General features: G+C 42.5%; 1 protein-coding gene across 5 annotated transcripts in view; it reads right to left on the reverse strand.

Annotated features, from left to right (window-relative positions):
• AFG1L (AFG1 like ATPase) overlaps positions 1-27,374 on the reverse strand; it is a 139,327-nt gene that overhangs the window by 60,997 nt on the left and 50,956 nt on the right. For 4 of the 5 annotated variants that reach the window (XR_005595534.1, XM_039528465.1, XM_039528466.1 and 1 more), the window contains exons 6-7: positions 11,596-11,695; positions 5,672-5,730 (exon numbers count right to left, since the gene is read on the reverse strand). The exons of the other annotated variant lie outside the window; for it this stretch is intronic. Coding sequence is in view for 3 of the 4 variants with exons in the window: in XM_039528465.1 (XP_039384399.1) it covers positions 5,672-5,730; positions 11,596-11,695 (159 nt within the window). In the remaining variant the exon portion in view is untranslated. The remainder of the gene's footprint in view (positions 1-5,671; positions 5,731-11,595; positions 11,696-27,374) is intronic. 5 annotated transcript variants of the gene reach the window in all.

The following is a 27,374-nucleotide window of genomic DNA, read 5'->3' on the forward strand; positions in this document are numbered from 1 at the left end:
AATCACTTCACCCCTCCCGTTAATAAAACAAGAACTCACTTTAGATCTTATGTCATCAAGTTTTTAAAGTATTGGTTACAACTCTACATGTAAATTATCTCTGTAAAAATGTCTGGAAATTTTTCAGAATAAATCATTGGGTACTTAGGCTCCTTAACAATTTGTGGAGTACTTGCATTCTCAAAGCATTTGGCAAACTGAAGCTGAGCACTTGTTTGTGAGAACCAAGTAAGCTGTGCTGTTGAGAAATTTTTGTGAATGCGAAAAAACTTTGCCCCATACCTGCTTACTTTGAAAGGCCCCAAAACTAACAGCACCTCAGAAAAGTATGTATGCAATTATGGAATTATGGGATTTTCACCAAAATATTTCATATCTGTGGTATATTATATTTTAAAAATGGTATGGACTGAAGAAACAACCTGATTGGTGGAAGATTACAAATCTATATGAATATTTAGCAACAGTTTTTTTCTCTGAAATCCATACACCTACAAGAGGGGCAGGATCATGGAGGAGGCAACACTGGGCAAAAATGTCTCCTCCCCAACTTTATATTTGTTTCATTTTAGGACTGTGTAAAAATCTGTCATGAAAAGAGATACTTCAATTTAAGCAATGCTGACATATTTCTAATGCTTTCATTTCTAACCACCACAGGCCAGACACATAATTCAGACAAGGAATTCTGTCCCAACAGATGATACTCCCCACTCCTTCCTTGTTTACATCACATTTTAAAGTAAGACTCTCGTTTCTTGTTGCTGAGTTTTTCTGAAGCAATCTTTTGGTTTGCTCAGAGAATCTGGTTTTACATTAAACTCTAAAAGCATCAAGATTTGGTTTCAACCTGATGTCCAGTGGTTGAAAACCAAGCCCTTTTATAATGAATACTCTACCCTGCAGAGTTTCAGCCACGGCATCCTTGTACAACGCAGCTACAGCTGATAGTTGCCATTCACTCTGTATTCTCTGAAATAGCTAAGCCTTAACCTACTGACAGCTTTAAAGAATTGAACCCGGACTTCAGAATGGATCTAGAATTGGATAGGGAGCCAAGTGTACTCCATGAAGAACTGCCAGTGTGATCTCATTGGTGAATCCCACTTGGGAAGTAGGATCCCATAAATTGAACTAACTGGAGCTTATATATGGTCTTTGCAATCAAACCCAGATATTATTTATTATTTTTATTGCAATAGCTCCCAAAGACCCTAAGCGGGATTAGGGCCCTATTGTGCTAAGTGCTGTACAAACAAATGGAAGATGCAATCCATGCCCTGATGAGTTTACAATATAAAAAGGCAAGATAGACAAGCATATAAACAAAATGCCAAAGGTATAAATCTTGTGAATTACTTTAAAAAAATGTTTTCCCCTGACCCACATCTGCCTCCCGTGTCTCCCCGACTTTGGGGCCCAACCAATCTGCATCACTAGTGTTGAACTGATATTCCTTCTTGCTCACCCCACAAAAACTGATTCAGGAATGAAAAAACATAGGCCTTGCAATAATACAACTTGGAGACAATGAAAGAAAGGATGAATGTGGGTTAAGTCTGTATCTGAAAATAAAGGGTAATTTGCTGATGAGCAAAAGATGGGGAAAGAGGTTTCTGGCCACTACTACTATCAATGTGTCTAGGAGCAGCAGTGTCTAATGCATTACAACTCCTAAATTGTGCACCACATTGACAACACGGTGACAGTTACTCTCAAAGGGTGAGAAGCTAGTTCCTTCCAATTATTCCAAGTGCTTTCTCCGTCCCACCAGTCTCAGGTCCCTCTTGAACATATTGAGGTTTAAAGCAGGCAGCTTGAAATTGACATTGTTTGGAGAGAAGCAGCTCTTTTCAGAAATATGCCATGGTACTTTTCCTCCCACTAAAGAGCACTCCCTAAGACCTGGTATAGGAAATTAAAGCCTCTTCTGCTGAGTCACTCTGGATTCGGGTGCTAAAACCTACATTATGATTCAGGGTAATTACTGCTGAGTTATGGTGGCAGGTGCGTCCAATTAGCTCCAAGCAGGATATATGAAACTGGGAGACAATCTATATGTGTAAAGGGAACTGAGAACAGAAGAGACCCCAGAGAGAAATCCTATATGCAGTTAGGGCAGATGATTAATGTTTTATTGGTTTTTAATTGTCCATAAAGCCAAACCTTAGGGAGGGGCTGAGGATGAACTAACTCATGGTCTGTGGACTCAGTTGAAGATGGCGTCAGGATGAAGACCATTCATAAGCAACCAATTTAACATTTTCTTCTCAAGTTAGATTGTCATGGAAAATTTCAAGGAAGACCTTCAGTTTAATTTGTGTGTGTGTACGTTTTTTAAAAGCTCAAATAGCATAATTGTGAACATGAACAGGAAATGGTGGTTATAATGAGACAAGGTACGTGAATGCAATGATATAGTTCACATACAAGCGTCATGCTTTTGGGAGGAATAAATTATGGTAAATGCCTATGGCGGCCAAAAAATTAGTTTATGTCCACATCTTCTGAACTGTATTCCACCACTTGAGACAATTTTTTATGTCTCATTTTTAAATTTATTCAATTTAAAAAAATGACTGCCATGCTCCCACAAATGCCGTATTAAAAATATGAGTTTTGAAGGTCATTCTTTATTTTATATACATTGTCACCATTGTTCAGTGTTTGTTATTGAGGACAGAATCGTGTTGCCTGCCTCCTATGATTTGCTTTGAAAGTTTTAAGGGGGATCCAAATTATTTACAAGTACAGTAACATTTACTAAACTAATGTTAAAGATGGATTTAATTACAGAAGTATTTAAAAACAAAGTAACATGAAACATATAAAGAACACAGAATAAAGAAAACACAAAGATTACCCCAATAACTAAGCTCAGGACCAAGAAGGTATCTCTTAATATTCCATATGTAAGGTCCTGCCTAAAATCTTGAAATACCTTTAACAGTCAAGGTAGCAATCTGGTTTAAAAGCATGTAGTCATTACTTTTTTTTGCTAGCAAAAAGAAAGACGATAAACCTCAAATAAGTATGCAAGATAAAGATTCCATAAACCCAGCAATTACAGCAATATATACACACACACATACTCTCAGTAAGGAATGAAGAAGTCCAAGAAGAAAAGACTGATTAATGACAAGATAAAGGGAAGGTTCCAGTGATGCAAGCTGAACACAGTGTTGCAGCTCAGGAAATTAATTAAGTTACAATTACTCCTAAGAATTAGGGCCCAGCATGTTCTAGGAGCAAAGAATTTGCTGCAGAATATGCCCCTGGCTGCAGAATTGTGTTTGAGAACCTCAGGCCTGGTTTACACTTAAAAATTAGATTGACCTAGATCTAGTGCTCAGGGCTGTAAAAAATTTCACACCCTGAGCACTGTAGTTAGGTCAACCTAACCCCCAGTATAGGTGTGGCTAGGTCGACAGAAGAATTCTTCCGTCGACCTAGCTACCACCTCTCAGAGAGTTGGATTAACTACACTGATGGAAAACCCCTTCTGTAGATGTAGAGGCTTCTTACACCAGTGGTTCTCAAACTAGGGCTGCCGCTTGTTCCGGGAAAGCCCCTGGCGGGCCGGGCCAGTTTGTTTACTTGCCGTGTCCGCAGGTACAGTCGATTGCGACTCCCACTGGCCACGGTTCACTGCTCCAGGCCAATGGGGGCTGCAGGAAGCAGCGCGTGCTGAGAGACATGCTGGCCACCCTTCCTGCAGCCCCTATTGGCCTGGAGTGGCGAACCACGGCCAGTGGGAGCCGCGATCGGCCGAACCTGCGGACGCGGCAGGTAAGCAAACTGGCCTGGCCCGCCAGAGGCTTTCCCAGAACAAGTGGAGGCCCTAGTTTGAGACCACTGCTCTACACTATGGTGCTATAGTGCCATAAGTTGCAGCACTGTAGCTATGCTGCTGCAGCAGCTGTAGTGTAGATGTGGCCTATACTTTAATTTTTAATTAAGTTTATAACTTTTATGGTTATGAAGAAAACCTTTCAACATTGCCTTCCTGACAGCATGAAACAGTAATTCAGGGACATGTGAACTGCCACATTTATCTCAATGAGATGTTAATTTTGAAGCCTGATAAGTTTAAATGTCAACACTGAATGGGATTTTCAAAGGGGCCTAAAGCAATTATGGGTCCTATTACCATGAAACTTCAAGGGGAATTGAGTGTCTAACTCCCTTAGGCCTCATTGAAAAATCCCAGGCACTGTTAACTATTTCACTGCTGATCACTTTAGCAGAAATATCCAATTAATATATTTATCCCACAATCCCAAACTGTTTCTCACTGATCTGTAGATACCAAAACCTCCAACTTCCTTTCCCTTAACTTCTACAATACAATTACCTTTTGTGAATTAAAAAATCTGTGCCATACCAAAACCTGAAAGTGTCGATACTGCATACATTCATTTTATTTATTATCAAAACAAACCAACCCCAGTGGTTACTCAACTGACTGCATTATTCATATTTACCCCAATGAAAACCTCCATTTTGAATTTAAATGAAGCTGTTGCAGAATTTCCAGTTTGTCACACCAGAGTATGCAGACGTCAGGGAGCTTCCTACAGAATTTAAATTCCCCTTGCCATGTAGTACTGGAGTCTTGGCCATCCCCACTCAGAAAGCCACTTACATAGAAGAAAATGTATTTACATGTAAGTTGGACTTGAATTTTGAAAAAGTGAGGGACAGTCAAATTCCAGAGAAACAATTCTTTTTCTGAGTGAGAAACAATGAGACCCAGCAATTAAAGTGGTGGTGTAGCAGAATGGTTCCCAAACTGTGCTGTATGTAACAATTGCTGGTTGCCTGCAGAGAGCTGAATGATCCCATGGTGCTAATTCTTATAGTGCTTGTCTAGGTGTCCACGGACATCACAGTAAAAGAAAGCTTGGCAATAAGGTGTTGAATCCAGCCATATGTTAGCCACAAGCAAAATAAAAATGTCCACAAGCAGGGAGGAAAGAATGAAGCAGATTGGTAGTAGGTTCCTCTTCTCCCCTGAGCAGCTGGATTAAGTGACAAGGAAAGCATGTGAGGTGGGGGAGAGGGAGGGAAAGGGTGAGACAAGGCAAGAAAGAAGCATGTGTATGGGAGCAGAAATGAGAGATTAAATAAAAAGCAAAAGTAGACAATGTGATAACTTCAAAAAATTACTTATTGTATAATTGAAAATATAGGAGTAACTATTCCTTTACTTAGTGTAGTTTTTCAGTTGCAAAGCCTACATTGATGGAGTGATTACATTTTAAGATAACATCTTTAAAGAAAATGCCACTGGCTTGGGAAAAGTATGCTAGCATGATAATTCTAAAAAGTCAAAAAAATATTGCAGCAACATTTGTATAATAATTACAGAAATATTACAATCTCAACTTGCACATACACAGCTGTAATAAAATTCTGTCCAAACAAATATTTTCTACTGTGTTACTTATAGAAGTTAACATTTTGCCCTGTTACATGTTCAGCTTTTCCGTTAAATCCAGATATTAATGTTATAGATGAAAAGTTGTTCCCCCCTCTATTACAATTTGCTTCAATCCCATAATAATTAAACATTTTTTCTGAAAGTAAGATTGAAGCAATCCTGTACAAACCCTTGATCATCAATATGACAGGCGAAGAAAGAAAGCATTCAACAAGTGACTTTCCTTACCTTCAGCACAGCGATGAATGGTACAAAGTTAGCTCTCTGAAGCCCATTTTTATAGAGGTCTGAAAGAGAAAACTGGTACTAGTTTTGCTACTTAGCTTTGCCCCTTAATAATAATGCCATCTTGTCTTTTAATCTAGCAAATAAAGCTCTATGCTGTTAGAGAGATAAAGGAATGAAAGGGAATTGAAATTGATTTCTATTCTTTGCTGCATGAAATTCATTACATTCTTAATGGGGGGGGAGGCAGAACAGCCCAAGAAAATCTCAAAAGAGATTCAGTGAAATTAGATTTAAATCTCTAATGAGAACTAAGTGATTTTAGCAGAAGAGATACAAAACCTTTGTATTAAAATAAGCTCATAAAAGAATTGGAAATGTTATGTATCAATCAGTGCAAATATAAGGCCAAAATATGCAAAGGCTTAATCCGAAGGATTATTTTTTTTTTGTAAAAAGATTTGAAATACGAAGAAATTCAGAGTTGGTAATGTCTTTATTTGGTTGATTAGGGTTACTCCCTTGGTCTTCTAATAATTCCCATCAGATATACCATTTTTTTCAAGGCAAGAAAATACAATTTGATTTGTAGAAAAACAATAAAATATTACAAATAAATACATAACCTTTAAAAAAAGGTTTAATTTATTAAAATATTTTATAATTAAATGCATATTTGACATTTATGAAAGAAAATATACATTAATAAATATAACCGGTAAAACAGAATTTTATATCTATAGTTAAAAGTTCTCTTTTCTGGAAACTATGTAACTGTAGGGACAGGATGAATAGTTCCATTACAGCTTCATCATCATACCATAGTTATGATGTGCTACTTCACTTCATTAATACAAGTCTCCATCTGACTGCAAGGTCGTAACACTTTATTACAGGGCAGGTCAACAGAAGAAGGTAGACACTCTGTTACAACTGCCCACCTAAATTCCCCTGCTTCTGACACAGACCATATCAGATTATTATTATATAAGGATTAGATTTTTATCACTAAATGTTGGTATATGTTGATTTCACCATACACACAGGCAAACCAACAAAAAATTAAATCTATAAACATTTAAATGTATAGATCGGCAAAGTAAGAAAAATGCTGCTTGAGAACGTATTAGGGTTTCATTTAAGGATATTTACATTGTATATTTTTACATGCAACATCGACAATTTGTGTTTTAATGGTTATAAAGCCTTAACATTTATGCATTACTACTGTCATGAAATAATTACTGTCTGATCCCCCTCTCCATTGTCAAACTATCCCATAATTTCCTGCAACTGTGAAAATTTAATTTAATAAAATTTGAAAAAATGCTTAAACATAAATACCAATATTATCAGTTGAAATGATTAAAAAAACAACAACACAAAAATTGAATTCTGCCATACCTATATAAAACATTTCAAGTGCAGTAATGCCTGAAAGCCATAATTAGACTGGGTCTCATTGTACTAGGTGCAGTATGAACACAATGGTGGAGGGAGGATGCACTATGCCTGACAAATCAAGAGAGTACTGACAAAGTGATTCACAGGAACCAGAATAGTAAGACGATGTTTATAGGAAATCTGGATACTAGTGAATCAGATTCTGAAACCTAATTACTAACAAAGTTGTACACAGTCATGTACCACTTTTCACACAGTTCTCTAACATTTATGGCAAAACACAATTTTTTAAATAAGCAACACATTTAAATGAATGCAAGTTTACAGGTAGAAACAGTGATCATTAAAAATGATTTTTTTTGCCTGGAAATATTTTAAAAACATGCTGTAATACAAATAATGAAGTTATTTAAATTAACTCATCTATGAATTAAGAACAGCTGTAGAGGCCTTATTTTTATTGCATTATTTTTCCTTTTAGAGAGGACAAGGAAAATGTGGTAAGTGGATTTTGGCAGAGGAGTGAAGCTGGGATTCCAGAAATCACACCTTGACATTTCACTCATGTTCCAGTGGAAAGCAGTAAACGTAACATTACTAAGTGTGGCACTAGTGTCTTGGCCAGTGTTTTCTCTAACCAGACTGCTATCTTGCCTCTTTGTATCCAGAAAGAGAGGGGAAAAAATCCTTAAGTCAATCCTGAGTTTGGATACTAGGGTTGCCAACTTTCTAACTGCAGAAAACCGAACACCCTTGCCCTGCCCCTTCCCTGAGGCCCCGCCCCTGTTCACGTTCCCCCCCCCACCCCGTCGCTCGCTCTCCCCCAACCCTTGCTCATTTTCACAGGGCTGGGGCAGGGAGTTGGGGTGTGGGAGGGGGTGAGAGCTCCAGCTGGGGGTGCGAGCTCTGGGGTGGGGCCGGGGATGAGGGGTTTAGGATGCAGGGGGGAGCTCTGGGCTTGGGGGTGGGGATGAGGGGTTTGGAGTGTAGGAGGGGGCTCCAGGCTGGGGAAGAGGGTTGGTGTGTGGGAAGGGGTGAGCGCTCTGGCTGGGGATCTGGGGTTGGGCCGGGGATGAGGGGTTCGGAGTGTGGGTGGGAGCTCTGGGCTGGGACACGGGTTCAGAGTGTGGGAGGGGTTGAGGGCTCTGGCTGCAGGCTCTGGGGTGGGGCCAGGGCTGCGCGAGAGGGCTCCGGGCTGGGGCTGAGGGGTTCAGAGTGTGGGAGGGGGCTCAAGGCTGGGGCAGAGGTGCAGGAGCGGGTTCAGCCTCCAGGTAGGCATGACCTCAGGTAGCCCTGGTATTTCCCAGAGATGGAGGAAGTCCGCACAGCTCCCAGGAAGCAGCCGGCACGTCCCTCTGGCTCCTAGGCAGAAGGCTGCCCCTGCCTATAAGTGCCGCTCCCACAGCTCCCATTGGCCATGACTCCTGGCCAATGGGAGCTACAAAGCCAGCACTTGGGGTGGCACTTGTGGGTGGGGATAGCACATGGAGCCCCCCTGACTGCCCCTCCACCTAGGAGCTGGAGGGACATGCCAGCTGCTTCCCGGAAGCTGCGTGGAGCTGGGCATGGAGCCTGCCACTTTGACCAACCGGACTTTTTGCGGCCCGGTCAGGTGTGCTGACTGCAGCGGCCAGGCCCCTTTTTGACTGGGTGTTCTGGTTGAAAACCAGACACCTGGCACCCCTTTTGGATACCTTACTAAGAACAAATGTAGTGTATTAACCCAATGCCCTTTACTGGGGAGAATTTCATTTCAGACACTCATCTTTAGATGCTGGAATACATTCTGTGTGCACAGACGAAGGAGGGTGGGGTGGCTGCCCTAACCCATGGCACCACAATGCTATGGACGTTCCCCTTGACATCCCCTTTGGGCCAGCCCTATGCAGCTCCTGCACTAGGGGCAGAGGTGCCATGTGGTGGGGACACAGGGTCACATGCTCCCTCTCCCACTCCGATTTCTCAGGACGCCTCTTGCCAGGCTGCCCAGCAGCATGGGGAGGGGTAAGGAAGCTGCTGGTTGGCTGACTGAGCTTCCCCCACACACACACGATATGGTGCTGCTTCTCCTTCCCTGCTGCTGGAGTCCCAGTGCTTCTCACTGCCTCTTTGCAGACTGCCTGCTAAGGTGAGTTGGGGGCATCTTTGAGATTGGGAAGAGGAGCTGCAGCAGCATTCAATGTGCCTCTCAAAGAGAAGGTGATTTGGGGGTGTCATATTTACCCCTCCAACAAAAAGTGATTGGTAAGTCTCCAAATTCTTGTTAATTGCCCAAAGCAACATCCCACCCTGGCACCATCCATCCTAATGGCACATGGGGGACCGCGCATTCCAACAGTGTTGCCACTTTTGTTGGTCTTGTTTTGAACAATTGCTAAATTGATTGAGGATAACTCGGGCAGGGAGGGATGCCTGCAAGCTCTGCAAGGGGCTGGGCAGCCAGAGGGACAAAGAGCAGGAGGAGGAAGAGGTAGTTGCCAGTGTATGTTGTCTACATACATATCAAGTTTCAGGGGACGGAGGCAGAGGCAATATGTGGGGCAGTCACATGACCCCACAGAACCTTTCAACTGTGCCCCCCACTATCCAGAGTTACATGTTGCCTCTGGCTAGGTGAATTCTCCCTCGGGCTATTGCAGTCCCTTTATGGTCCCTATACACCACGGGAGCAACATACACTATCGGGGCGAGCACCAGAATCTAGCCAATTGTTCACAGACTAACATTTTGAAGTGAACAGGTAGGCCCAAGCCCAAACTCATGATCTACAAGCAGAACTTTGGGGTGTTTGAAGCTATCCTTTTTAGAGATGGCTTCCAACCACACTATGCACCCATCCAATTTGCCTTTTTCTCTTTCACTTAGGGTACGTCTTCACTACCCGCCGTATCGGCGGGTAGCAATCGATTTCTCGGGGATCGATATATCGCATCTCATCTAGACGCGATATATCAATCCCCGAACGCGCTCCTGTCGACTCCGGAACTCCACCAACCTGAACGGCAGTAGCGGAGTTGACATGGGGAGCCACGGACATCAATCCCGCGCTGTGAGGACAGTAGGTAATTTGATATAAGATACTTCGACTTCAGCTACGTTATTCACGTAGCTGAAGTTGCGTATCTTAGATCGATTTTCCCCCGTAGTGTAGACCAGCCCTTAGTTGTGTTAATTATATCTTGACTTAATTACAATTGTTCAAAGAAGGATAAAAGTACAATAATAACTGAAGGTTGAAAGACATAACATTTCCCCCTCTCTCTGACTATTAAAATGGAGAAAAAAATCTGTATTTTAAAGCTTAAGTGATTCTCTTCTAAAAAAGAAAATTAGTGCAACTTGAAAGCCTTTCGCTCTTGGATGAAACTTCATATAAATAAAAAAACCCCAAATATTATGCTAATTAATACCATTGCATTAATTGTCTCTTAGAAGTGTTATTTGGCTACCAAAAAGTTATAAGATTAGTTTATTGACCCTCTTTGGCTAAAGCCTTGTATAGTTAAGAGCTCCATGAAATGTTCATATCAAGTCTTCCTTTTATTTATTAAATATTATTGTGAAGAATTTTTAAAGAGTTCTCTAAACCAATATATCGCAAGTTCTTGTGTGTGATGTCAAAGCAGTTGGGGACAGAGGCTCTTGGTGGCTCTTGGCATTGAGCTAGCACAAGTGTAGCCACGGTAGTGGCACTGGAGGCATGGCTGAGCCGTATCAAGTATTTACACACCAGGTTCAGGCAGGTTTGTATTTGGCACAGCTCAGCCATGCTTCCGCTGCGGGTGGCTACCCGTGCTACCACGGCTTCCTTATTTATACATGTGCTAGCACAACGAGAGCTAGTGTGAGTATGTGTTCACAAGAAGGGGAAATCACATCCTGAGCTCATAGCGTAGACATAGGGCTTGTCTATACCACTGATTAAATCGATGTAACTTACGTCACTTACTCAGGGGTGTGGGAAAGTCACCTCTGTGAGCGACGTAAGTTACACTGACTTAAAGTGGTGTCTACACCACACTATGTCAGTGGGAGACGCTCTCCCACTGATGTAGCTGCAGCGGCACTGATGTAGCACAGTAGTGAAGACAAGCCCATAACCTAAGAATAGGGAGGGAAGAAACAGTTACTCATTCCCTCTCCCTTCTGCTGGCCAGGCGCTGCCTGTGTCCTTGAGCCCACCCAATCCTGAGGCAGTTTATCAGCTTTTCTCTCCATTGTAGAGATAGGAAGGGTTAGAAACATCACTTAAAGATGCTGTAGAAGTAGAGAAAAAATTATTTGGGGGGGGGGGGGGAAGAGAAGAGAGGGTAGGACCCAGGATGGACCCTTTCTTCCATATATAAGAGAAAACTAGGAGGGGTCTGCATGGCATGGAAAGAATACCACAGATTTTTAAAACTAGAGATTTTAAAACTAGAGATTTTATCACCACTAAATTTGAATAAATGTAAAGTGGCTTTTATAAGAAATGTGTTAATTTCACTGTACTTGTATCATACTGGTAGCATGTTTGTTTTTACCTTCAGGTGGCCTATTGGATGTTGCCACAACGACAACCCCGTTTTGGAACAGATTTTCAAAAAGCTGTTTCAGAATCATGGCATCAGCAATGTCAGTGACCTGTGAAAGACAACACAATTGTTTTTCTTGCTTTCAACTTCTGCCATAATAGATCTGCAAATGGTTTCATAGTCAGAAAAAAACTGGCTTGTTAGTAAAATTCTGGAGAAAGATTCTAATTATTGCTTGTGGGGGAGGGGGAAATAAAGGAGATAATTAATAAGCAGGGAACGCATGGCAATCTTTTAAAACTTGCCTGCTCTTTATTACAGAACCCCATCATTTCTTTACCAATTGCTAAATGATTCCATGTTAACTTCTATTATAAAACTACAGGTGGGAGACACAGAAAACAGACCTACACATTTCAAAGAGGCCTAATTAATTAGAACCAACATGAAAAACAGAAGATAAAGAAAGAAAATACACACCAGCTGTTTTACATTTCTATTACCTTTCTAGTAAAGGTTGGTAGAGGTGACTTTAAATGGTCATGGTTCTTCAGAAATAAGGACAAGTAGCCAACTATACATAATCAGCTGCTGTAGAAAATAGAATGATATGACATAGATACTATTGTGTGATTGTTGTACAAAACAATTCAACAGATGGCCCATCACAAAAATAAGCAATTTCATTGTTCTTTTTAAGTGCCTTCTATTACTGTCCATGAATAATCAAAAGGCACTGCAGTCACTTCCAGCATAGTCAGCCTCTTCTAACCTTCAGACAAAACATTCACTTAAAAAACATGAAAAAAATTGGGCACTACAATTAATACTGAAAAAAATTAACAACAAGCAGCAAAGTGAAAATTCTTAAACAAACTATTTACTAAGGCTAGTTTTACCTAACTGTATGGTATCTAGAAACTGATAGTATGGACTTGCAGCATGTGTAATATTATGTGTCAGAATGGAGAAAAATGTAATAAACTTTTCTGAACAGAAGAAAAATTAGATATGACAGTATACTATAGGGGTTACAGAATCTCACAGGCTGATAAAAAAAAAATCAATGTACCCAATAACTAAACCATCTTAACTACTGTTATCTATGTTTCCCTCGCACTTTCTCTCCTATTGTTCATTACATCAACTTGTTATGCTTTGTCTTAATTTAGGCCCTGATCCCACAAGGGGGTCTCTGCCTATCTGGATTGTAGGTCTGGAGCTGCAGGCTCCAATCCTGCAATAGATAACACGTGGGTGGACTGCTATACCCACATAAAGCCATGCTTTTCACAGGCCAAACAGTCCAGCTATGTGTTATCAATTAAAGGATTGGAGCCTTAGTCCTAGGGTATGTCTACACTAAAAATGCTCCTGTTGGCACAAGTAATCCACCTCCCTGAGAGGCAGTAGCTAGAGACATGTCTTCACATAAAATGCAGAGCTGTACTGCTGCGGTGGTGCTTGTGTAGCGCTTCAGTGAAGACGCTACCTACATTGACAGGAGGGTTTCTCCTGCTGGCATAGGTAATCCACCTCCCTGAGAGGCGATAGCTAGGTCGACGGGAGAATTCTCCCATTGACCTAGTGCTATCTATACCAGGGCTTAGGTCAGTATAGCCACATCTCTCAGAGGTGTTGGTTTTTAAATTCCTAGTGCAGACCAGGCCTTAGTCTACATTAGAAAATGTTTGCCAGTATAGCCTCCTAGTGTAGACGTACCTTATACCGTCAAGAGTGCTTTTGCTGATATAGCTCATGCCGTTCCCCAAATAAAAGCACTTCTTTACCAATATAACTGTGCCTACAATAGGGTTTTTGCTGGTATAAAACATCATACAAAAAAACCCCACACCCTTAACCAACATTACTATACTGGCAAAAGTTTTGTGTGTATATTTGGCCTTAAACTTTTGGGGGTTTGAGGGTTAAGTAGTTGAAGCCACTGCAGCCTCCACCTAATCCACCAATTTGTGGTGAACCAAGGCAAAGAGGGGGAAAGGAGGAAAGATTCAGGCTTTGTCTACCCTAGCACTTTTGTCAGCAAAACTTTTGTTGGTCAGGGGTGTGAAAAAACACCACACCATGACCAACATAAGTTTCACTATCAAAAGTGCCAGTGTGGACTGGGCTATATCGGTGGGAGATGCTCTCACGCTGACATAGCTACTGCCATTCACTGGGGGTGGTTTAACTATACTGGCAAGAGAGCGCTCTCCTGCCAGCACAGAACAGCTACACAGGAGACCTTACAGCGGCGCAGCTGCAGCGGTACAGCTGTGCCACTGTAAAGTCCATAGTGTAGACATAGCCTTAGACTCTGCTCCTGACAGCTAGTTTGGAGACAATGAGGGAAAGCTCCTTCCCTGTGATCCATCCTTCAGCAACCATTCACCTAGTTCTTGTGGGAGGACTAATATTTAGTGATTTTTTATTATATTTTCTTTTCTTCCTCAACAATATGTTCAATAACACACTCCATGGAGTGCATGTATCATCCAGCAACTCTCTGGTGTGTTCAGGACAGTTATTATACTTCTATCAAGGTATGTATGTATTGGCTGAGGAACACACAACCTGTTGAGTGTAGCTGCTTACATGTCAGGTACTGATGTTTTCCTGAAGGCTCTTCTGAATTATTAAAACGTCAGAAACTTCCAAAGTTGTCTTCAAAACTCAAGACACGTAAAGGAAAGTTGTGCTTACATTATTTAATTTGACAGTTAAGATCACTGTTTAAGTTTCTGTTTGAGTGTGCAGAAACTACATTTTTTACAACTGCTTCAATGCCAGTGTTATTTCTGACAAGAAATCAGAACAATTTCAAATCTAAAAAGAATTTGGACTTTTTTATTGTGTCAGAAAAAAATCTCAGGAATTGGATTTTTAAAATAACGATATACATTATTTTACTACAAACTTTGTGGGTTTTTTTAATTACACACTTCTGTGGCAGAATACACTTTTCCAGGAGCAGAGTACATAATGGAGGATTGAAGAGAATTATAACATTTATGTACACTCCAGTGCAAATGTTTACAATGAAGTAAAAGAAAGCAATGAATAAAGGCCTGTTACTGAGTTATTATTTGATGTTACAGAATTTTCGTGTTTTTGCATTACCAGAATAAATTAACTTTTGAAAGCTATATAATTAATAAAGCAAGAGTCATTTTGTGTACTGGGGTGCCAATTTATTTTCTTTTGATCTTGTACAGCTTTGGAAGGGAAAGATAATTTTACAGTGTAAGCAAGCAGAAGACAATAACTGAAGCGTTCTCATAGCTCAGGTTTTTTCTGTACCCAGCATTCATTACAACCAGGAACAAAAGAGAAGGCTACAAATTACCAATAAGGGGAGTCTGCTAATGGAGAGAATGGAGAAATTTCATTAGCATTTAAGAGAAAAGATTTTTATGACCTAGTGCTGCTTTCCATTATGACTCACTTAAGTAAAAAAGAAAAAAAAATCGAATAGTTAATTTACATGTGTAAGTGCTTGAGACTCAGTCATCCACTGATTGGTACTGCTCCATATAATGAATGACAAACATAAGCATGTATTATCAGTAATTAGTATTAGCACAAAAATAAGAGCCTAGTTTTTTATTAGAGGCTTTTAATAGCTTTGCTGGCTTGTAAAAACTGTCTAAACTGTAGTTCTTTTATAAACCCAAGTGATACTGAATAGTATTTAAATACTATCTCTGCGTGATCATTCTGCTTACCAAAAAGTAGGGATTCTATTTTCATTACCATTGCTACCTACCACAGGTATTACAAAATTAGAAGCCTAATTACTTTTATATAGAGTTATTTCAGAACTCAACAAAATAAAATAAAATCCAGATTTTATAAACCATCCATTAGGATACTGAAAAGCACCAAAATTGTAATTACAAATGGCATGAATCTCAGGATTTTATAGTTAGTATACTTCTTTAATAGATGGCCCTATTTATGTGGATGCAAAAAAGATGGGTTGTTTTATTTATCATAAGCACTAATGACAAAAGATTGGGAAGAAAGAATACTATTTATTAATCTGTGCACAAGCAGCTCATATTAAGACTTATCAAGCTTTCGGAAACATCTAGTTCATAAGGCATGCTCAGAGGCTTAACATAGGCATTCGTATAGTGGCACCCATACAGTACTTGCAACATGATACCTATTACATCTCTACTTTAAGATATCTGAGTTCTTTCAGTAAGAACTTTAAGAAATAATAAGTAGAATAAGTCAATAGATTCTGAAATACTTTTCTAAGTCACTTAGTCAATACGTTATTTTAATTGTGTATTTGTCTGTGGCTGTTTCTCACCCCCCTCCTACAGGCTCTAATATGATTTACTCCAGGGTGACTATGATGTGGCTTCAGCCAGGTGTTAAATGGAACTCAGCAACTTCAGCAATGCTGTTGTCTTTAACAATTCTGCATTTGGTGGTCTTTGAAAAGTGGGCATCTTCATTGTTTTCTGCTGTCTCCTCTATACTACAAAGAACAAGAGCTTCATCTTTTCTCCTATATGTAAAAGGTATCTAAAGGAAACCTTCAATATTTCAAGTAAATCTCAACTTCTCTGGTACTTCTGTCCATTTCCACAATGCATGATCATGGTTCTGCAGTAGGAGTAACGACTTGCTTCCACTGTCATTGTCTGTTCTCAAGTAAAAGGATTTTTCAGCTGTCATTGTGGACAGCAATTTTGTCTGTATGTCACAGTTAATATTTGTTCTGCCTCTTTTGTTTTTCTTCCAGTTGTATTTGTAAATCTAGTGTTTGCTTAAATTTGAGTAAATCAAGTCTTGTGAGAAGACTGCCAATTAGAATCTCTGCTGGGGAAACCAACTAGGGAAATGAAGGATAATGTGTGTCTTTCTTTAAGAGTTTGTTCCCCCCATCTGAACAGCTCTCCCAGACATCACATCACTTTGTGACTATTTAGGCAGGAAGACGACATATTCAGAAATCGAGGCCTTAGCAAATTTCTGAAAATTGGGACTCACTGTCAGTAATTCAAGCCTATACAGTAGCACATGGCTTACACATTATATGACTTGCTACAAATGATCAGCAATCTACTGTCTGGTTGATCATTTTGAAATCTCTGAATTCAGGAATAGTACCAAATTAATAAATAAATTTCTAAAATTGACATAAGTATTCAATGTCCTAGGAATACTAAATGTGTTATATTTCCCTCCCATCCACACCTTGGAGATAGAAAAAGGAAAGCGTTATTTTATCCAGTAAAATGACTGTAGTACTTCTACCTTGACAACAGGGTGATGAGGCAATCATAAGAACGGCTATATTGGGTCAGACCAAAGGTCCATCAAGCCCAGTATCCTGTCCTCTGACAGTGGCCAATGGCAGGTGCCCCAAAGGGAATGAACAGACAGGTTATCATCAAGTTATCCATGCCCTGTCGCCCAATCCAAGCTTCTGGCAAACAGAGGCTAGGAACACCATTCCTGCCCATCGTGGCTAATAGCCATTGATGGACCTATCTTCCATGAATCTATCTAGCTCCCCTTTGAACCCCATTATAGTATTGGCCTTCACAACACCCTCTGGCAAGGAGTTCCAGAGGTTGACAGTGTGTTGCGTGAAAAAATACTTTATTGTGTTTGTTTTAAACCTGCTACCTATTAATTTCATTTGGTGGCCCCTTGTTCTTGTATTAATCAACTTGAAAAAAAATTCCAGAAGGATCTGAGCCTACCTTTAAAATGTGGAACAAAAACAGAAAACTCCTTAGTATTGGAGTAACCAATACTCTGTTTTGCAATACTGTTCATACTCACTGGATGAAGCAAATATAAAATTACCAGCAAACAATTAGGTTAAGAATCAGAAATAGTACTTCATTCAAAGCCAAGAGTCAAAAAACATAAAAGAGGAAAAACATGAGTAAGCTTGGTACAAGTGGTTTCTTTTACAAAAGGAACACAGGGAAAAGCAAGCAAGCATGCAGTACAAAAACTAAAGCAAACTGTGAGGAGGCATAATGTGCTGGTGAAATCCTTGTGCCTAACAAGGAGTGTAGAAATGCACTTGCAGTGTTTTCTAGGTGGAAGGAGGAGATTGGGAATAACGTATAATGAATAAGACAAATTAACTCTTCTCCCATCTGGCAACATGATTTAGAATATCAGGGTTGGAAGAGACCTCAGGAGGTCATCTAGTCCAACCCCCTGCTTAAAGCAGGACCAATCCCCAGATAGATTTTTGCCCCAAATCCCTAAATGGCCCCCTCAAGGATTGAACTCACAACCCTGGGTTTAGCAGGCCAATGCTCAAACCACTGAGCTATCCCTCCCCACATAACCCACATTCCACTCCAAGTCTGTGCTGCTTAATCAGAATCCATATTAGAGACTAGGGGTACATCTACACTACAAGACTATTTCAAATCAACTTAATTCGAATTTGTGGAATCGACCTTATGAAGTCGAAGTTGTGTATCCACACTAAATACACTAGTTCGACTGTGTGAGTCCACAGTAACGGGGCCAGTGTCGACTTTGGAAGCGGTGCACTGTGGGAAGCTATCCCACAGTTCCCGCACTCCCCGCTGCCCATTGGAATTCTGGGATTTCCCCCCAATGCATGCTGGGGGGAAAAATGTGTCGAGGGTGGCTTTGGGTAACTGTCATCATTGAACTGTCAGTCATGCCCTCCCTCCCTCCCTGAAAGCGCCTGCGGGCAATCTGTTCATGCACTTTTCTGCTCAGTGACAGCGCGGGCGCCACAGCACTTTGAGCACGGATCCCGCTGCAGTAATGGCCGTTGTCAACTCCTCGCACCTTATCGTCCACCTCTTCCACAGTCAGCTGCTGAGAAATAGGGCTACTTTTCAATGGTGCTGCGAGCACTGGTGGACCATGGGGGACGTTTTACCAACATCAACGTCGGGTGGCCAGGCAAAGTTCATGACGTGCGTGTTTTCAGGAACTCTGGTCTGTTTAGATGCCTGCAGGAAGGTAGTTTCTTCCCGGACCACAAAATAAGTCTTGGGGATGTGCAGATGCCTATAGTGATCGTCGGGGACCCAGCCTACCCGCTAATGCCCTGGCTCGTGAAGCTCTGTGCAGGCGCCTTGCACAGCGACAAGGAACTCTTCAAGTACCAGCGAGCAGTGAGCAGTGTGACCTGTGACTGTTCAGTTTCTTTACAGAGAAGCTGAACCTGCCCCTGTTTCTTTACCAAGTGACTGTTGACTAGCATCTGCAGTTACATACCCCGCCCACCCCGCTTCCCCAACTTCCAACACACGTTTAAAAATAAAATACACGTTCCACTGTAACTTTACAAAGGTTTCTTTATTGATGACTTTGCGTTACAGGGTTGAAACTGGGACACGGACTGTGCTGGGTAGGGTGTGCAGTGATGTAAAGACCGCCTGTAAACTCGAGGAATGACAGGCTCCTGCTCCCAGAGCGGTCTGTAGTGCCGGACTGGATGTTTCAACGGAGCCTGCCATCCCTCCTTTTTGGGACTCTGTGCGGGGGCTATGTGGCCTTTTGGCGGGGGAGGATGAATACAGATTCCTCTGCTGCGTGGCTCTGTGGTCCAGGACAGGGACCGTTGCATGAGATCTGTAACCCCCTTCCCCCGCTACAAAGTCACGTACTCCCCCACCCACACAGAACCTGCAAACCACCTCCCATACCGACCAGGGTGCATACTGACTGCAGTGTGTGTGTGACGTGCTGCTGATCCTGCCCCCATGTCTGTACCCTGGTAAAGGTGATTGTCCTGTCAAATTACCAACCCCCTTCCCCCCCCTTCTTATTCATCAGTATGCTCCCTCATTAGTCCAAGCAGCATTTGAGTCGCCTGCTTGTCTTCCTCACGCCACCTCTCCTCCCGTTCGCTGTGTGAGCGCTGGTACAGAGAGAAGGTCTCCCTCCACTGGCTCTGCTGGTCTGCCTCGTCTCGGGAGCACCCCATAAGTTCAGCAAACATCTCGTCCCGTGTCTTTTTCTTTCGCCGCCTAATCTTTGCCAGCCTCTGTGAGGGGGATGCTGTGGCAGGTCTGGAGACAGTCGAAGCTGTGTGATGGGAAAAAGGGAGTGAATTCCTTGCAAAGATAAATTTTTGCGAACAATGAACACAGTCTAGTCTGTCTCTGTGAATTCTGGGTTGAGATCCCAGTGCCTAATGGGGCAAAAACCATTTTCGCGGGTGGTTCTGGGTAAATGTCGTCAGTCATCCCTTCCTCCGGGAAAGCTACAGCAGACAATCATTTCAAGCCCGTTTTCCCTGGATTGCCCTGGCAGACGCCACAGCGTGGAAACCATGTTTTGCCTTTTGTGCCTGTCACCGTATGTGTACTAGATGCCGCTGACAGAGGCGGTCCAGCAGCGCTACACAGCAGCATGCTCTTGCTTTTGCATGACAGCAGAGATGGTTACCAGCCATACTGTACCATCTACCATACCATAAATTGGTAATAAGATGGGCATGGTTACCAGTCCTTTTGCACTGCACCATTTGCTGCTGTCATAAGTGCCCCTGGCTGCTCTTAGCCAGGGGCGCAAAAGCCAAAATTGGGAATGACTCGCTGAGTCAATCCCTCCTTTTTGGTATCTAAAAATAGAATCAGTCCTGCCTAGAATATGGGCAAGTGTACTAGAGAACCACTGTATCAGAGAACCAGAGAGCACAGCTGCTCTGTGTCAGATCCTGCATAGATTATGAACTGTATGCTATTCACAGGGGGTGCTCCTGCAACAACCCCATCTGTTCATTCCATTCTTCCCCAGCCTTCCTGGGCTACCATAGCATTGTCCCCCCACTTGTGTGATGAAGTAATAAAGAATGCAGGAATAAGACACAGTGACTTGTTAGTGAGAAATGAGTGGAAGGCAGCCTCCAGTTGCTATGATAGTCCAGATAGGACATTAAGGAGTGTGGAGGAGAGGAGCCCAGCATCCTGCTGCTAGTCCAGGGGCAATTGAATCTTTTCTTTACACATGAAGGGTGGGGGCTGATGAAGCTCAGCCCCCTGTTGCTATGATGACGATGGTTACCAGCCATACTGCACCATCTACCAGGAAAAATTAGGGCCAGGCGCCCTGGTACGCATGGTTACCAGTCCTTTTGCACTGCCCCATGTGCCAATAGGCTGATGATGACGATGGATATCAGTCATATTGCACCATCAGCCACCCATGGCGGGGGGGGGGGTGAGGATGTTGGTGTTCAGTGCTGCAGCATCCCGTCTATCTTCAGCATTCAGTAAAGATACGGTGACATGTAAAAGCTTCAACAGAGGATTGTTTTCCCTTTCACTTCTCGGGGGCGGGGTGCGTAAATTGCCGAGCTATGCCCTGACCCACCGCGGACACTGTGTTTTACCCTAGAAGCATTTGGATCTCAGCCAAGAATGCAAATGCTTTTCGGAGACAGCAGGAACTGTGGGATACCTTGCGTCCTCAGTCCCCCCTCCCTCCATGAGCGTCCATTTGATTCTTTGGCTTTCCGTTACGCTCGTCATGCAGCAGCGTGCTGAGTCTGTGCTATGCCGTCTGTCCGGAGTTTTTTGAAAAATACTTTGGACCAGGCATAACATTACAGTAATTCCCCTAAATAGATGCAGGAGTCTCCGAGCGAGCGAGATCACCCTGAGGACGGTCACTGAAGGAGATAGAGAGCGCATGCTGCGTGAAAGCCAGCACAAACCAGGGCCCTATGCAGCCGTGCTCGGGGAGGCAATGCTCCCTGAGTACCTCATGAAAGCCTGGCGCGGAAAAGTGTGCTACCACGGAGCACCCAATAAGGCAGCTCTCCCCAGGAACCTCCTGCGGAGGCTTTTCGATTACCTCCAGGAGAGCTTCGTGGAGATCTCCCAGGAGGATTTCTGTTCTATCCCCATATATAGAGAGACCTCCTTTTCACATACTTCAGATTCCTGTTATATTAAGAATAAAAGTTTACATGGTTAAAGCACTTACCGACTGCTCCTTCCCCTGATTCAGGGTCCGGGTTAATGGCCGGGGACGGTTGGTAGGGGATCTCCGTGACGGTGATGAAGAGATCCTGGCTGTCGGGGAAACCAGCGTTGTAAGCGCTGTCGCCTGCCTCCTCCTCCACAAACGCTTCCTCATCTTCCCCGTCGGCGAACATCGCCGAGGAACTGGCCGTCGACACTGTCCCATCGTCAGAGTCCATGGTCACTGGTGGGGCAGTGGTGGCAGGCTCCGTAGCGTCCGTTTGCCGCTTTGATTTTTTGGTAGCCTTGTCTGGGGTCCTTGATTTTCACGCGGCGCTGCGTTGCATCCCGGCTGTATCCTCTGTCTCTCATGGCTTTGGAGACCTTCTCATAGGTCTTTGCATTCTGTTTTTTGGAGCGCAGCTCCGAAAGCACAGACTCATCGCCCCACACACCGATCAGATCCAAGAGTTCCCGGTCAGTCTTTGCTGGGTCCCTCTTTCTATTCAGAGATTACATGAACTCCTCTGCTGGAGAGCTCTGCATCGCTGCCGGTGCTGCTGAGCTCACCCCGATGTCCAACCACGAAATGAGATTCTAACTGTCCAGACAGGAAAAGGAATTCAAATTTTCCCGGGACTTTTCCTGTGTGGCTGGTCAGAGCATCCAAGCTCTGACTGCTGTCCAGAGCGTCAACAGAGTGGTGCAGTGTGGGATAGCTCCCGGAGCTAGTAAGTTCGATTTGCATCCACACCTAGCCTAATTCGACATAGCCATGTCGAATTTAGCGCTACTCCCCTCGTCGGGGTGGAGTACCAAATTCGAACTAAAGAGCCCTCTAGGTCAAATTAAATGACTTCCTGGTGTGGACGGGTGCACGGTTAATTCGAATTAACGCTGCTAAATTCGAATTAAAGTCCTAGTGTAGACCAGGCCTAGGAAGTAATAGGAAAGGCGTGTCTTACTCCCAATCCTATTTCCCTATCTAATTCATTGAATAGATTGTAAGGTTACTAATTAATCTTTCTCTCCTTCAAGTATTGTTAGTTTAGGTCTCTAGTTGTGGCAGACCAAGTTACATTAAGAACACAGAGCATCGGTCTGATCCAGTATGGCAATTCCTACTTAGTGCAGTATCAGGTCTCCAACTGTAGTCAGTATCAGCTGCATTAAAAGGTGCAAGAAACCCTGCATAAGGCAAATATGAAATAACTGACCCTCAGAGAAAGATCCTTCCTAATCTTCACTAGTTAAAACAGTTTGGTTTGTTAAATGAAACATGAGGGTTTAGATCCTTTCCAGTACTCTTGTTAAAAAAATCCCCTCTGGACATATTTTGCCAACACTGGAAATCAGTGTTATTCATGTAAGTGGCAAAAACTTGTGCATATAATGTCATAGTGTACTTCATTGCCACATGATGTTAAGGCCAAGAGTTTAGCAGTATTCAGGATAGTATTGAGTTTCCTCAATTTGCCACTTCTCGTGCTCTTTAAAATGTCCCATAGTTATTGTATTATGAGAAAGGATAAATAAAAGTGCCTGGTCTACCTTCTCCATACCTCTCATTTTCTATGCTTTTATCATGTCCCTTCTTATTCATCAGTATGCAGCCTCTCTTCTGTCTTTGAAATAACTTTAAAACATAACCAGTCTTTTGCAAGAGAGGGAAAATGGCACATTTTCACTAAACTAAAATGTTACTTGTCTATTACAGAGTGTACTTGTATTTGCACAAGCCGACTAATCAGCCGTCAAGTATTTTTTGACATTTTTGCATCAATGGTGATACACACGCACACTTCCACCTCCCCTCAAGTCTTTGTATTTACAATACCTACACACATAAAAAGATTGTGACATGAGGTATCTTCCTTAAAACTTTACAAAAGCCAGGCCATTCATAGCTAAAGCTGAAACTTTTTCTTGACTTCACCTTGTTGTCCTTAAGCATTGCCCGGGTTGCCACCTACACTCATAAATGAGCAACCAAAGTTAGAAGCAAAACAAAATCCCAAACCAAAGGCTGAATATCTCAGGCTTGCAGAAGCTGAAGGATTTTATACTACTGTGTAAGCAACAAAGCCATTATTTGAGTCTTCTGAGAAAATTCGATCAGATTAGGGAAACAGTATTCTACCCAATTTGCCTTATTATTATACTTGAGTATTTTTAAAAAAACACCACCACCACAAACACACAAAGCCCTGCCACCTCGTCAGTTCATAAATTTGCAAAATTGACCACACCACATCTTTAAGTGTGTGTGTGGCAGGGAGGCTATTGTCCGACTTGCTGGAGAAGAGGAAATAGCTCTTTAAGGCCAGGAGGGGGAGCAAAGCTCAGAAGTTGCTGCAAAAGGGGGAGTGGGTCAGTGTGCTGACCCTGACTCATTCCCAGGGACCAGAAGGGTTGGGAAGTTCAAAAGGCGTAAATCTGGCGGGAGAAGACCCTTTTCCCTGGACCAGGTGGAGCAGCACCCACCCTGCCTCCCCTTGAGGGAGCAAAATACCAGGTTTGGTCACGACCTGCTGTGGGCTTCGTGCTAGCTGCTTCTTTCTAGGAGGGCTGGGAAGGAATTTTTCCCTCACCACCAGATTGCAGTAGGTGGAGTGGGAGTGTTTTCACCTTCCGCACAGTGAGTTCAGGAAGGGGTTTGTTATCGTGAGTAGGGAAGGGAGTTAGGTTATGATGTCACAACTCATTATGCAGGGATAGGGCAGATGTCCAGTGCAGGGCTCCACAGGGAAGGGACAGAGTGACCAAATAAATAGCTTGGTAAAGGACTTAAAAACAGACGACCTGTGCCTGCCAATGGGGGGGGGGGGAGATGGGAGGGAGCCAGAATGAGGGCAGCCCGCTTCAGCAGTTTACTGAGCATGCTAAGTACAAGCCAAGCAGCAAATCTGGGGGTCCACATGACCTCACATGCCCTCCCATGTCACCACTGCTTAAAAAGGAGCAGAATGGGGGGTGGGCTCCTATGACTGGTACAGCAGGGAGCCAACCCCCTTACTTATAGTCAACCTTAACCCTCGTTCAAGGGGGGGATTGTAAGGTCCCAGCAAAGGGTTGGCTGCAGGACCAGGATGGAAAAAGAGAGGGGCTGGAGGAAGCCCCTCAGGTAGATATTGAATGAACATGGAATTACCTGCATTGTACATTTTTATCTGCTGAATAGTCTCAGACATCTAATAATAAAGTTGTGACCTGATTAACACCATATCAAGTGTCTCCTGTCCTTCTTTTGGTATAGCCAGACAACAAGTTTTGACACAAAAGCCAAAACAAAACACAGCACAGTAGTCTCACTCCATGTCTCAGAGACGTATCATAATACCCAGTTATTTGTAAAAATTCAACTTCAGTATATAACTAGCATACTAAGAAATATAATTAAAACAATATTTGACAAAATATCAAACAAAAGATATTCTGTGATACAGACTCCTTTATCACAGTTGTTTACTTACTCATTAATTTGCATAATTCAGTAATGTGCATTTCATCCTCAGTCACTAGTACAAAAAACAAGTGCTTACACTCTAGAAAGAGACCAGCACTGGCTTTTACCTATCCAAAGATATGCAAGAAATTTTCTTAAATAGAATTTTCTTTTTTATTACAAACATTCCCATGAATGACACTGCACCACAGCAATGTCCTTGTGCATTCTGCAGCCATACAGTTTACTAAAGAATTCATTGTTGGAGCAGAATTATACTCTAGAACAGAAGATTTAATTTTTTTTAAATTAACTTTATAGCATTCATGGTTGTAAAAAAGCATTCCAATGTGAACTGAGTATAAACTGATGGAAATACACAATTGTTCTCAGCATCCACTGAAGGTAGGACAAGAAGCAATGGGATTAATCTGCAGGAAGGGAGATTTAGGTTAGATATTCAGAAAATTTTTCTAACTGTAGTTATGCTCTGGAATAGGCTTCCAAAGGAGGTTGTGGAACCCCCATCACTGGAGGTTTTTAAGAACATGCTGGAGAAACACCTGTCAGGCATGATCTCGGTCTACTTGGTCCTGCCTCAGCATGGGGGGTTGGATTTGATGACCTCTTGAGGTCCCTTCCAGCCCTACATCACTACAACTCTATGATGCAGTGTTGTCTTCTCAGGTCGGCAGACTGCCTGAAACGATAGCTGAAAGGTGTAAGCTTCTCCATTCATCTCAACAGGATATTAACTTTAAAAACTTAACAATGACAATTTAAGTGTCAACATGGATAGCTGCTTAATTGCTGATCATTTTAGCAGTAATACCCAGCAAACATCTTTATCCCAGTCTGTCTCCTACAACTTCTCAGACGCCAACAAGCCCCAATCACCTCAAGCTACCACAACCTCCAGCTTCCCTGTGGACAATTTCTATAATGCACTTGGTGTGTTTTCAACATAAATTTGTAAGGCACAATGAAAATTAAGAATTCAGGGGTAGTACAGAATAAACTGAATTAATCAAGGTAAGTTAAACAGAATATTTTATCAATGTATTATTCATTTTCTTATTTAATTTAATAAAAGTTTAAATTTTAAAATGTATCTGACATTGCCACAGATTGATAGCCCAGTGCACAAAGACTTCAGGACATTGCCACAGAATTTAGGTTTAATTTGATATATTGTTCCCATGTCCTTGATCTCAATGAGTCAAATTATTATTTTGTTATTTCAATTGCAGGAATGCTGTGGGGGGGGATACCAAACATGGACCGGTGTACCACTGTGTTAGACACTGTACAAACTCATCATAAAAAGAAAAAGTCTCTGCCCCAAAGTGCTCATAAGAATGTCATCAAATTCTATTTGTCCTCTACAATGAGCTTTAATGATGTTGATTAGAGGAGATAACTGAAAGTGACTCAAAGTAGACTGAAGTAGCCAACTTCCACCTCTTTGAAAAATATTTTCTTCACAGTCTTGGGGTACGTCTACACTACGGGATTATTCCGAATTTGCATAAACCGGTTTTGTAAAACAGAATTTATAAAATCGGGTGGAGCACGGCCATACTAAGCACATTAAATCGGTGGTGTGCGTCCATGGTCCGTGGCTAGCGTCGATTTCTGGAGCGTTGCACTGTGGGTAGCTATTCCCTAGCTATCCCATAGTTCCCGCAGCCTCCCCCGCCCCTTGGAACTTCCGGGTTGAGATCCCAGTGCCTGATGGGGCAAAAATCATTGTCGCGGGTGGTTCTGGGTAAATGTCGTCAGTCACTCCTTCGTCTGGGAAAGCAACGGCAGACAAGCATTTCGCGCCTTTTTCCCCTGGATTGCCCTGGCAGATGCCATAGCATGGCAATCATGGAGCTTGTTTTGCCGTTTGTGACTCTCACCGTATGTGTACTAGATGCCGCTCACAGAGGCGATTCAGCAGCGCTACACAGAAGCATGCTTTTGCTTTTGCATGACAGCAGAGATGGTTACTAGCCATATTGCACCATCCAAACCCTTCCATAAATTGGAACTGAGGATGATCATGGCTACCAGTCCTTTTGTACCATTTGCTGCTAGTGCCCCTGGCCGATCAGCCGGGGCGCAAAAGCCAAGATTGGTTACTAGCCATATTGCACCTTCCATCGTTTTGTACCATTTGCTGCTGTCATAAGTGCCCCTGGCCGATCATCCAGGAGCGCAAAAGCAAAAATTGGGAATGACTCCCTGAGTCAATCCCTCCTTTTTGGTATCTAAAAATAGAATCAGTGCTGCCTAATATAGGCAAGTGTACTAGAGAACCACCGTATCATAGAACCAGAGAGCACAGCTGCTCTGTGTCAGAGCCTGCAGAAATTATGATCTGTATGCTATTCACAGGGGTGCTCCTGTAACAA

The sequence above is a fragment of the Mauremys reevesii genome, linkage group 3 (assembly GCF_016161935.1).
Source record: "Mauremys reevesii isolate NIE-2019 linkage group 3, ASM1616193v1, whole genome shotgun sequence".
Taxonomy (NCBI): Eukaryota; Metazoa; Chordata; order Testudines; family Geoemydidae; genus Mauremys; species Mauremys reevesii.